This window comes from Leptodactylus fuscus, chromosome 3, assembly GCF_031893055.1.
Source record: "Leptodactylus fuscus isolate aLepFus1 chromosome 3, aLepFus1.hap2, whole genome shotgun sequence".
Classification (NCBI taxonomy): Eukaryota; Metazoa; Chordata; class Amphibia; order Anura; family Leptodactylidae; genus Leptodactylus; species Leptodactylus fuscus.
The window spans coordinates 223,248,663-223,261,228 of NC_134267.1; the positions used below are offsets into that span (position 1 = coordinate 223,248,663).

The following is a 12,566-nucleotide window of genomic DNA, read 5'->3' on the forward strand; positions in this document are numbered from 1 at the left end:
GGGGTGATACAACCAAACAGAACAATGAAGGCCCAAGATGGAATACTAATGGTTGATGATGAATAAATGACACTTACATTACATATATATAAGGATATGTGAAACATCCATGGTTTCTAAAGTGCATATATAACATATAGTTTTTTAAAGTGCAAATATTCTGTGAAATAACATGATACCAAGTGGTAAATTACCTATGGGTGGACCTTCATGTAGTGAACGCGCCCCGACGCGCGTTTCGCCAATACCGTGGCTTCGTCAGGGGGAAAAAAAGATGATTTTTTTTTCCCCCTGACGAAGCCACGGTAGTGGCGAAACGCGCGTCGGGGCGCGTTCACTACATGAAGGTCCACCCATAGGTAATTTACCACTTGGTATCATGTTATTTCACAGAATATTTGCACTTTAAAAAACTATATGTTATATATGCACTTTAGAAACCATGGATGTTTCACATATCCTTATATATATGTAATGTAAGTGTCATTTATTCATCATCAACCATTAGTATTCCATCTTGGGCCTTCATTGTTCTGTTTGGTTGTATCACCCCATTCATTATTTCTGTCTTATATATGTTTTAAAATGTATTTAAATAAAGCTTTATATACTTTTTGTTAAACATTTTCTGTGGCAGTGCGCTTTTTTAGCATAGTGTTCTATTTATATTGCTTTGCCAATTTTTTGCCCTATATTTAGTTGTGTATACTAACTTGTAAAAAGTTATGTCATGTTTACAAGTATTTTGAATTTGGTCAGATATATTTACTTGTACTTTTTGGTTAAAATACCAAATTTATTTGGTATTTTTACCTGTTGCTATGTTACATGCAATTATTTATACCAAAGTACCTGGCCCTAAAGCCAAGCTGTTGTTTTTATGTAACGTTTAAGCAATTGTGCCTAGCTTCAAGCTATGACCCAAGTTGTTAGTGCACATAAACTATGTCTTCCCTCAGAGAGACTCTTCCTACCCATGGACACTTAGTGATATATAGTGCCAGAGAGCATTTGGGGACTTTATTTGCTACCCTATATCCTATGGACTAACAGAAGTGCTATTCTTATGGACGTTATGACATTAATGCCTAAGAGACTCTCTTACTACAGCAGTATTCTCTAAGTGACCCCCAAGCTCCTTGTGCTTCCTCTCCTTCTGTTGTGTCAGGAACCTTCCTTCAACTGAGAGGCGCCGAGGGCGGCTTGCCTAAAGAGGGGGAGATTTGTAGTGTCCAAATACACTCCTTCTTTCCATTATAATAGTTGTATGCTATGTAATGTCATGTCTCTCACAATGTACTAATACTGAGTATCACTATCTATCTATATTTCCTGTGTGCATACATTGTGTTTATTGCCATGTACTATTCTGCTGCCACCTATGTGTCACTCTATGTAGGTGCATGTGATATAGGATCCCAATCACTCCATACACAGCACGAGCAGAACTTTCTAGCAAGCTGTGGGTGGAGACTTTAGCCCCGCCTTCCTCTTAGAAGGGGAAAGGAAAGCAGAGCAGCCATGTTGTGGAGAGTGTAGTGTGTGAGGTAACAGCACCTGCTGCTACTCCAACTCCAGGCAGGATTTTCAGATTCCTCCTGCCAAACCTAGGAGCTACATGGTGAATCTCACAGGCCATGTAAGATACAGAGTCTCCTAGGACCATTCACCAGTCCATACAGAGGGGATAACAGCCATACTGCTACTGCCTCCAAGAAGGAGAGAACCTGACAGAAAGGAGCAGCTAGAAAGGAGCCTTTCTGCATTCCTGGACCTAAAGAAGGCCTCCGCTCATGTCCAGTGCTCCGTGGTTTCCAGGCCACGTGTATTAGGTCTGCGTCCGGCTATCGGATACCGCAGCCCAGTAACCGTGAGTAACTACATATACCCCAAATTAGTCACCCGCCGGGAGCCAACCGGTGAAGACCCCTCTTCTGTATCTATAACCTGGACTGTGTCTCCTCAATACTCTAAACAACCAAATCTGAGGTGAGTTGTGTCAGCATCAGCCATTACCTGTCAGTGTACAAGGGAATCCTCCTCACACGCACACTGCTGTATTGTACATGAGACTGTATCACTGTGAGGTATTGCTGCACTATATCAGAGTCCTCAGTAAAGAAACTCTTGGTTAACAAAGGACTGTGTCTTTTGCTATCCTTCTTTTGAAAATTGACTTCCTGTGTGTCCTATGAGAGGTGCCCCACAGTCAGGACCACCACTACAGCTACCGTGACCATTACAACAGCTCAGCTATCAGAGGGACTACTACCCCCATTAGGTCCTACTATAACACCTGCATCCCTTGGGATACCACCTATCTATCTATCTATCTATCTATCATCTATCTGTCTTTCTTTCTATATCTATCTATCTATCTATCTATCTCTGTATATGAAAAATATTTTTATGTTTGTAAACCGGGCGTTATCAGACACAGGGATACCTAATGTCTATGTGTTTTATAGTATTTTTTTTAGTTTTATATGTATTCTAGGGGGGGTTTGAACTTTTATATTTTTTTTCTAATTTATTAGCACATCTAGGGGGTTTGAACCTACATTTCTTTGAATGCAAGTCCCGTAGACTGCAATACAACTGTATTGCAGTCTATGGGAGATTCACTAGACTACTATTGATGATGGTCATAGACTAGCCTCAATAGTACTATTCCTATGACAATCCTGGGAGCCAACATAAGGCTCCATGCTGCCACTGGAACATTTCGGATCCTGTGAGCTCACTGCATGGGAGCTGGCCTACAAGGCCACCATCTTTAAACCCCTAATAAAGACATAATTGTCAGGACCTGAGTTGTTTGTAAAATGGTTGTATGTTCTCTGGGGATTTGACATGGTGTCCTGTGGCTCGCTGCTTGTTCTCTTTGCCACTGGGCTGTGGAGTCAAGGGTCGGGTATCTGCCTCAGTGTATACTTGAGCTGGCTTGGTGTCCCAGTAGATGTGAGCTTCAGGTGTTTGATATTGTCATCAACCTATCAGGTCTTTCCGGGATCTGTAAAAGAGGAGTGTTTTGTGGAAGTTGCACGGTCTCAGGAGCTGATTTGGAAGTGGAGTGAGTTTTGTTTTGTGTGAGAGTCTGTTTATCCCTCAATATTTCTACTCAACCCCTGTCCTGCATTTTCTGGTTGCCTGTCACTGTTTGGTACTAGTGAGATTTTGTTTAGGGCTTCAGGTTTATTTTACCCCTGTCCTGTGATACCCTTTCCTCACTCCTCTCCTGATTTCCTGTTGTGTGTTTAGTGGTTGTGCTGCGCCTGTTAGTTCTCCAGCACGTCCCTGGTTGTTTCTGTTTGAAGCTACACCTATTCTTTCCTTAGTGGTCACCGCCTTTAGTATCCCAGTCCCTAGCCTCTTTCAGTTCTCTCCCCACCTGTCTGTTAGGTCTTCGCGTTTAGCGAGCCAGAAGTTGTCGGGGCCAAACTTAGCTTGGGTACAGCTGACCAACACTCTCAGGCAGGGCCTAGTCAGCCGTCGTAGCGCCAGGGAGAGTTTTCCTACCCCATTCCCATAGAGGTGCTTGGGCATTGACACAACTGTGACAATAATAGTACGTCGGATGTGGGGAAGGGGTTAAACATTTGATCACCATCCGTGGTATACTTTGTAATAATCTTTATCTAGTAATTCTGACCTTATTTTTTCTGGACATATTCATGCTTTATCTAGAAGGTAAAAGAAGACTGATACAATTTGCGTATATTTAGTAAAAAACTTAAAATGCAGAGAATGTTTTTTCTTTCTATTTTCAGCTGCATTATCCCAGGTATGAAAATACATACTGTTAAAATATTTTACCAGTTACTGTATATACTTGAGTATAAGCTGACCCGAGTATAAGCCGACCCCCCCATAATTTTACCACAAAAAAAATGGGAAAACTTATTGACTCGAGTATAAGTCGAGGGGTGTGTGTGTGTGGGGGGGGGGGGGGGAATGCAGCAGCTACTGGAAAATTTCAAAAATTAAAATGGTGGGAGTTTTTGGGTGCAGTAGTTGCTGGGGAAGGGGAGGGGGTGTTTTGCTTGTCTGTCTGCCCCTTCCCTGAGTTTGAGGACTGAGTTTCCCCCCCCCCCCCACTTGGAATTCAGCCTGGCTGAATATAGGGGATCTGCAGTGCTCCTATTAACCCCTTCCTGATGGAACAGGAGCACTGCACATACCCTATATTCAGTAGACCGGCACTGTCAGACACAGGGAGACCTAATGTGTATGTGTGCTGTTCGATATATTCGATTCCAATCGAATAACACGTGGCAAACGCAGTAAAAATTCGTATCCCCCTCCCACCTTCCCTGGCGTGTTTTTTACACCAATAACTGCAGGGGAGGTGGGATAGGAAATACGACAACGTAGGCATTGAAAAAAAAATTGAAAAACCCATTGGCTGCCGATATCAGGTGACCTCGGATTTATAAGAATAGTCGGCGCCATCTTCGTCTCATTTTGTGGCTTGGAGACATAGGGACAGAGATCTGCTGAGGGCTAGATAGGGATTAGCTTCAGCTAGGCAGGAAAAAACTGAAGAACAACAGATCGTTGCAGAACTATACTGCAGAGAGAGGAGTCGATATATGCTCAATACATCTTTGCACGGTGTGTCCCCCCCAAATGCCAAACTGGGATACACAGCACTTGTTAGGCTATATACGCTCAATCCAGTTTTTAACAGTGTCTACCCCACAAATCCTAAGTGGGATACACAGCACTTATCAGGCTATATACGCTCAATCCAGCTTTCCATGGTGTGTACCCCCAAACACCTAAGTGGTATACAGAAAATCTGTGTATAGTATATATACGCTGAATCCAGCTTTCCTGGTTGTGTAAAACACGTGGCTATCTTGGTCATGCTCCCTACGTGACAATCAGTCCAAGTACAGTTACACCACTCTCCACGTTCTCTATATAGTGTACAGTGCAAAGGGTCAAAACTGCTGATCCCTTATTTTTGCAATTTTTTTGTCCATTATTTAACATAAGGTATAAATTCAAGCACTTTATGGCTAGCTTATATTGCCATCGGACCCTGGCCTGATGTGTCAAAATTATACAGGTGCACTGCTCTAAATCGGCTTACAAAATTAACTGATCCTACAAGTCATTCTATGTAACACAGCCTTACATAATAACGCCAGGCACAGAGCACGTCCTACAATAAACTAAATGAAATCCCTTTACACATATATACTGCACATTTGACAGCTCTCAAGGCTAAGTACTTGCACCCCCTCGCATACCCTCAATGGCAGTAGTTTGGCGAGGGGGTGCCATACACCATCGAGGGAGGTTAACAACTTGAGCGAGTTTTGGGCGAATGACTAGTACACTGAAAATCTTTGGCCTTGCTGCCTCTGGCCTGGCTTCTGTGAAGCAGCTGTCCTGTGCCTCTGGACATGCCTCTGCCTCTAGCCACCTTTTTTGCTGCTGCGCTTGCCTCCACATCTACACTGCTTTCCCCCCTAGACATCACCCCGGTCTATGCCTCTGCCTCTAGCCACCTTTTTTGCAGCTGCGCTTGCCTCCACATCTACACTGCTTTCCCCCTAGACATAACCCCTGTGCATGCCTCTAGCCACCTTTTTTCCTGCTTAGCTTGCCTCCACATCTACACTGCTTTCCACACTAGACATCACCCCTGTCCATGTCGGGTTGGTGGCCTCGTCATCCACCAACTTCTCTTCCAATTGCTCACTCCCTCTTACTGCAAACCGCACATAACCACAGCTTTACCTGATGACAACTGTGTCTCGTCATCATCACTGAGGCAGAGAAATGCCGCTTGCAGGTCCACAACCACAAAATTGGCAGGAAATGGCGGATGCTCCAGTATTTGGGCATCAGGACACACAAAGTCGTCTGGTAGCTCCTGGGATTCAGGAAGTGGTTCAACAGAGGGAGAGACAGTAAAAGGAACCGAAATGAGATCCTAGGAGGGGGCATGGGTGGGATGACTCTGTTGGGAAGATTGGGCATGTTAGGAGGAAGTAGGGGCAAGCTCTTGGGTATAAACACGACTACAGGTAGTAGCTGAATGGCTGGTGGAAAGCATCTAGAAGCATTATCTGCTAGCCATTGTAACACCTGTTCCTGGTGCTCGGGCCTGGTCTGCGTTGTACCCTGCACACTACTTAACGTAGCTGTCATATCAGGAATTGTGATGAGCACATGCTAATGTTTCTTTCGGTTTAAAGTTATGTTTCTGTCCATATTAATGTAGAAGAAAGAACGTTTCCAATTATTTATCCACTTTCATAGAGGTTCTAGTGAGTTTGTAAAGTGTTCAGTGGAAAGGATGGGATAGGATTTCACATAAGTACTCATGGTGCAGAAATTGAGGGAGCTGACTTTGATGAACCCTTGGGTTTTGGAGATGGAACTCCATCAAAGGTCTCTGCTGCTCACACACCCTGCTCAACATATGGTATCTAGGGTTTCAGCGTGTGGTAACCTCGCACAACAGCCAGTGCTTCAGGCAGATGTAGGCGTTGCTGAAGTGTATTGAGGCTAGCAGCAGCTACTGTAGACTTGCCAAAGTGGGCGCACAAGCGCCGCACTTTCACCAGTAGCTCGTGTAATTTGTGGTACATTTTTAAAAACCGTTGCACCAATAAGTTTAAAATGTGGGCAAGGCATGGATTGTGTTGGAGACTGGCAAGCTCCAGAGCAGCTACCAGGTTCCAGCCATTATCACGCATAAAAAAATGCCTGGGCCCAGGTGTAGCGGCGAAAACCACATTGCCGTTTCATCCAGGATGGCATCCCTGACCTCGGAGGCAGAGTGCTGTCTGTCCCCCAAGCTGATGAGCTTCAGCACGGCCTTCTGACATCTCCCCACGCCAATGTTGCAGCGTTTCCAGCTCGTAGCTGGGGTCGATTTAACGGTGGCGGCGGAGGATTAGGCAGAGGGTGGTGTTTCAGCACTCCTGCCAGGAATATTAGGCGGGGAGACAAGGCAGGCCGCCACAGTTTGCGACCCGGTCCCAGCCTCAACTACATTCAGCCAGTGTGCCGGGATTGAGATGTAGCGTCCCTGACCACATGCACTTGTCCAAGCATCGGTGGTCAAGTGGAACTTTGTGCTAAGCACAGAACTTAGGACCCCCTGATGTTATAGGACACGTGCTGGTGCAAGGCTCAACTCACCCTAAGGGCCAAAAACACTGCTGGTGCAAGCCTCAACTCACCCTAAGGGCCAAAAACACTGTTGGTGAATTTTGTTCAGTTCTAACGGATTCTGGCTCAGTCACAGCTCAAGAACATGCCTTTGAAGGAAAGGTTTCCTTTAGTGGCTCCATCTCAGCAGGATGATGGTGAAGCTTGGTTAAATCTGGTGTTGGAAGGGAAAGTGGTTTCTGATCTACATGTAAAGTACTGGAGCACGTTGTTTGGACTATTAACACCTGATCAGAACCTTGTAGAGGTAATGTAGAGTCCCATATTAGAGGACCATTACCGCTAGTAGTGGTTGCAGCCAATTCTCCCCCTTTGCGGTCCTCTAAATAAAAGTTACCCCCAGGACTTGATGCCAAAATGTTATCAAATTCACAATCACAATGAAGGTCAGTGTCTGGGTCCTCAGTCCAATCCACTACATCAATCCAACACAATGAGAGTGATGGTTCTGGAACCACCATTTTAGGAGCTAACAATTTTAAAAGGGCTAACACTGCTGGTGCAAGGTGCAACTCACCCAAAGGGCCTAAAACTCTGCTGGTTCAAGGCTGAAGTCACCTGAAGGGCCTCAATCTCTGCTGGTAGCTCAGCTAATGGGCCTGTAACTTAATTTGGAAGGGCCGGAAAACTGAATTTTTGAAAGTGTCAGCACATCATGCACACACACACACTGATGGATTTCCCATTGCCTATTCCATCTGTGGTTGTCATGGGTAACGTGATTTAAAGGGGTGCCTGTTAATGTTTCTTTAGCGTAAGATTTGGGTTTCTGTCCATACAACAGGGGAGGAAAGAAGGTTTCCAGGTATTTTTCCACTTTCATAGAGTGTGGAAAGTGTGTAGTTGATAGACTTTGATAGTGGGGTAAAACAGTGACTTGCATGCTTCCCCCGCTCTCCCAGTTCCATTCCAGGGTGTTGACATCATTTCCTGGGGTGTCATAGTGGACTTGGTGACCCTCCTGAGTCGAAAAGTGGTTTCCCCTGAAACTAACGTTTTTTTTCCCAATAGACTATAATGGGGTTCGATATTCGTTCGAATAGTCGAATATTGAGGGGCTATTCAAAACGAATTACAAATATTGAATATTTCAATGTTCGTTCATCTCTGCTATCTAGCCTTCTATCTCAATTCTATCTACAGCATATCTATCTATCTATCTATCTATCTATCTATCTATCTATCTCCTATCTATCTATCTATCTATCTATCTATCTATCTATCTATCTATCTATCATCTATCTATCTATCTCCTATCTATCTATCTATCTATCTATCTATCTATCTATCTATCTATCTCCTATCTATCTATCTATCTATCTATCTATCTCCTATCTATCTATCTATCTATCTATCTATCTCCTATCTATCTATCTATCTATCTATCTATCTATCTATCTATCCATCTATCATCATTCTATCTATCTATTTATCATCTATTTAATAATATCTATCTATCTCGCTATATATATCTATTTCCTATCTATCTATCTATCTATCTGTCTGTCTGTCTGTCTATCTATCTATCTCATATCTATCTATCTATCTATCTATCTGTCTGTCTGTCTGTCTGTCTGTCTGTCTGTCTGTCTATCTATCTCATATCTATCTATCTATCTATCTATCTATCTATCTATCTATCTATCTATCTATCATCTATCTATCTATCTATCTATCTCATATCTATCTATCTATTATCTATCTATCTATCTATCTATCCATTCAATCCATCTCATCAGAAAATTTGAAATACATGATCAAAGGTGAACTAGTCATCACAAGGAAAAACACATAGATTATGATACTAGTATGGTATTCACTCATTTCTTAGCCATAACTCCTAATTTCCACACCCTGTCAAGTAATATACCAGACAAAATGCTATTGTCTGAAATACATAAAAATACAATTAGATGACACTACCCTCCTATAGCATAATATTTTACAAAAAGTTGCAATCACCTTTGTGAGGAATGGGTTCCTGAAGATCCAGCATGATACCTCCTGACTCAGCAGTGTATATACAGTATACTATAGTTCTTTCCTCCCCATGCTCCTGGCCACATTCCTGGCAGGGTCAGCACCATGATTAGGTAAACAGTCTCGCTATTCAGTGCAGACAACAATTGCACCACTTAGAACAATGAAATCTCCAAGGAGACCGCAGAACAAACATCACCAGCAAAGACTGTAGAATGTCTACTAATGTCCTAGCTTAGCTGTATCTCAAATACGTCTTTCTCTCTCTCTCTCTCTCTCTCGTATCAAAATTTTCTTCTACCTTTCTATCTGTTTAGAACAGACTCCATTTCAAATAGGACACAAAGATTGTACTTCAGGTTTGGTCCAAAACTCAACTCTGGTGGGATTTGAACCCACAACCTTTGACTCACAACTCTCTTCAAGAAGTCTAATGCGCTATCCATTGCGCCACAGAGCCTACTTTCAATGAACCTAACAAGTCGTTTGTTGAGCTGACATGTGAATGACTCTTGTGAAAGAATCCTACAAAAACACAACATCTAGCGGGTGATCATTTTCAGGCTAAAGATGAAAGCTCAGCTTTATAACATTGGTGTGGCTCCTTGTTTCCTAGATATTCATAAGAGTCAACTTAACAGCATGCAAAGCACCGTTATCTCATTAATGTTCTTTGACCAGGGAGGCCCCAGGACGGGCAGTTTATACCGCAAATACTTCGAAATGGGAATCCAGCACGCAAAAAACTTCTTAAAAATCCTTATTTATTAAAAATCTCACGTTAAAAACATGCACATATGAATCTATCAATAGTGGTGACCCTCATAAGAGAGAAAAGCATCCAAACTAACGCGTTTCGGAAACTGGTTCCCTAGTCGTAGCTACGAATAAGGAACCAGTTTCCGAAACGCGTCAGTTTGGCTGCTCTTCTCTCTTATGAGGGTCACCACTACTGATAGATTCATATGTGCATGTTTTTAACGTGAGATTTTTAATAAATAAGGATTTTTAAGAAGTTTTTTGCGTGCTGGATTCCCATTTTAAAGTATTTGTCTACAAGTGTTCTGGACCGAGGAGCCATATCCGTGCATCATTACTTCTATCTTGGAGGATGTGAGTTTCTACCTCTAATTTATTGTTCATTGACTGTGGGCTGTATGTTATTTTTCGCCTTTTCCCCTTCCTCAACACAAGTATTTCCGGTTTATAACGCAGACCAGTGCACTCAAACCTTGGCTATGAAGCCCGATTCTGTCCTTAGCACCTTTGGAAAATGGCCTGAGAATATACAACCTTTACTATCAGAAATGGTCCAAATTTTGACTCTGGAGGGACTCCAACCCACAACCTTCGAATCACTGCTATTACCTACCATCCATGCCCTTGTAGCTTCAAAGCGCTCCTTTGCATTTTGCAAAAAACGCAGAGATTTCTTGGCAAATAAACAACCATTCAAAAGTGGGAAATACCCTTGAATTCAGGTGATGTTAACCTATCTATCTGCAGGGCAGGGTTCTGGAACAAACTCCCTTTAAGATTGGACACAAAGATTGTACTTCAGGTTTGGTCCAAAACTCGACTCTGGTGGGACTCGACCCTACAACCTTTGAATCACTATTCTCTTCTAGAAGTCCAATGCGCTATCCATTGCGCCACAGAGCCTACTTCCAATGCATCTACCAAGTCGTTTGCTGAGCTGACATGTGAATGGCTCTTGTGAAAGAATTCTACAAAATAGTAACATCTAGCGGATGATCATTTTCAGGCTAAAGATGAAAGCTCAGCTTTATAATATTGGTGTGGCTCCTTGTTTTCTAGATATTTATAAGAGTCAACTTAGCATGCAAAGCACCGTTGTCTCATTAATGTTCTTTGACCAGTGAGGCCCCAGGACGGGCGGTTTATATCGCAGACCAGTGCTCTCAAACCTTGGCTATGAAGCCCGATTCTGTCCTTAGCGCCTTTGGAAAATGGCATGAGAATAAACAACCTTTACTATCAGAAATGGTCCAAAATTAGACTCTGGAGGGACTCCAACCCACAACCTTCGAATCACTGCTATTACCTAGCGGCCACGCCCCTGTAGCTTCAAAGCGCTCCTTTGCATTTTGCAAAAAACACTGAGATTTCTTGGCAAGAGAAACAATCATTCGCAAATGGGAAATACCCTTGAATTCAGGTGATGTTAACCTATCTATCTGCAGGGCAGGGTTCCGGAACAGACTCCCTTTAAGATTGGACACAAAGATTGTACTTCAGGTTTGGTCCAAAACTCAACTCTTTTGGGACTCGAACCCACAACCTTTAAATCACTATTCTTTTCTACAAGTCCAATGCGCTATCCATTGCGCCACAGAGCCTACGTTCGACAAGTCTACTAATTTGTTTGTTGAGCTGACATGTGAATGGCTCTTGTGAAAGAATCCTACAAAAACACAACATCTAGCGGGTGATCATTGTCAGGCTAAAGACGAAAGCTCAGCTTTATAATATTGGTGTGGCTCTTTGTTTTCTAGATATTTATAAGAGTCAACTTAACAGCATGCCAAGCACCATTGTCTCATTAACCCCTTCCCGACATGCGCCGTAATAGTACGGCGCATGTCGGGTCTGTAACTATGGCGACCACCCGGACCGATTGGAGGCACTAACCCCTCCGGCGCCGCGGTCAAAGGCGCCAGAGGCGCCATTTTCCCGGCGGCGCATGGGCGCCGCCATTTTGCCCGGGATCGCCGGCTCCGGGAGCATGCTCCAGGGCTGACGTCCCGTTGCCATGACAGCCGGGAGCCTGTATTAGGCTCCCAGGCTTGTCTGCAAATCCTCTCTTTTGCAGGCTGGTCTATGCAGCCTGCAAAAGAAAGGATGATTTTTTGCAATGCATTGCAATGCATTAGCATTGTAATGCATTGCATTAGTGATCAGACTCCCTGGGTTTCAACACCCCTAGGGGGGCTAATAAATGCAAAAAAAAAAAAAAAAAAAAAAGTACAAAAAAATATAAAAAGTATTAAAAGTTCAAATCACCCCCTTTTCCCTAGAACACATATAAAAGTAGTTAAAAACTGTGAAACATATACATGTTAGCTATCCCCGCGTCCAAAATCGCCCGCTCTAGAAATCTATAAAAATATTTTTCCTGTTCGGTAAAAGCTGTAGCGGGAAAAATAGTCGAAAGTGCCAAACCGCCGTTTTTTCACTGTTTTGATTCTGATAAAAATTTGAATAAAAAGTGATAAAAGCAATAAAATTTCCCGAAAATGGTAGAACTAAAAAGTAGCAAGGAAAAGCACGGGGGAAAGGGAGGGAAAAAATATACAGCCCACTACCAAAAAAATGCCGTTCTATTAAAGGAAAGTTGACTTTGGTAACACTCACGTTCCTGTATGTAAGCA

General features: G+C 43.1%; 1 protein-coding gene across 1 annotated transcript in view; it reads right to left on the reverse strand.

The window, feature by feature from the left end:
* The window catches only part of SPATS1 (spermatogenesis associated serine rich 1), a 41,904-nt gene extending 32,667 nt beyond the window's left edge, over positions 1–9,237 (reverse strand). The window contains exon 1 of the mRNA XM_075269208.1: positions 9,157–9,237. Within this exon, the coding sequence (XP_075125309.1) occupies positions 9,157–9,190 (34 nt within the window). The 5' untranslated portion in view covers positions 9,191–9,237. The remainder of the gene's footprint in view (positions 1–9,156) is intronic.
* Positions 9,238–12,566: the final 3,329 nt, after the last annotated feature.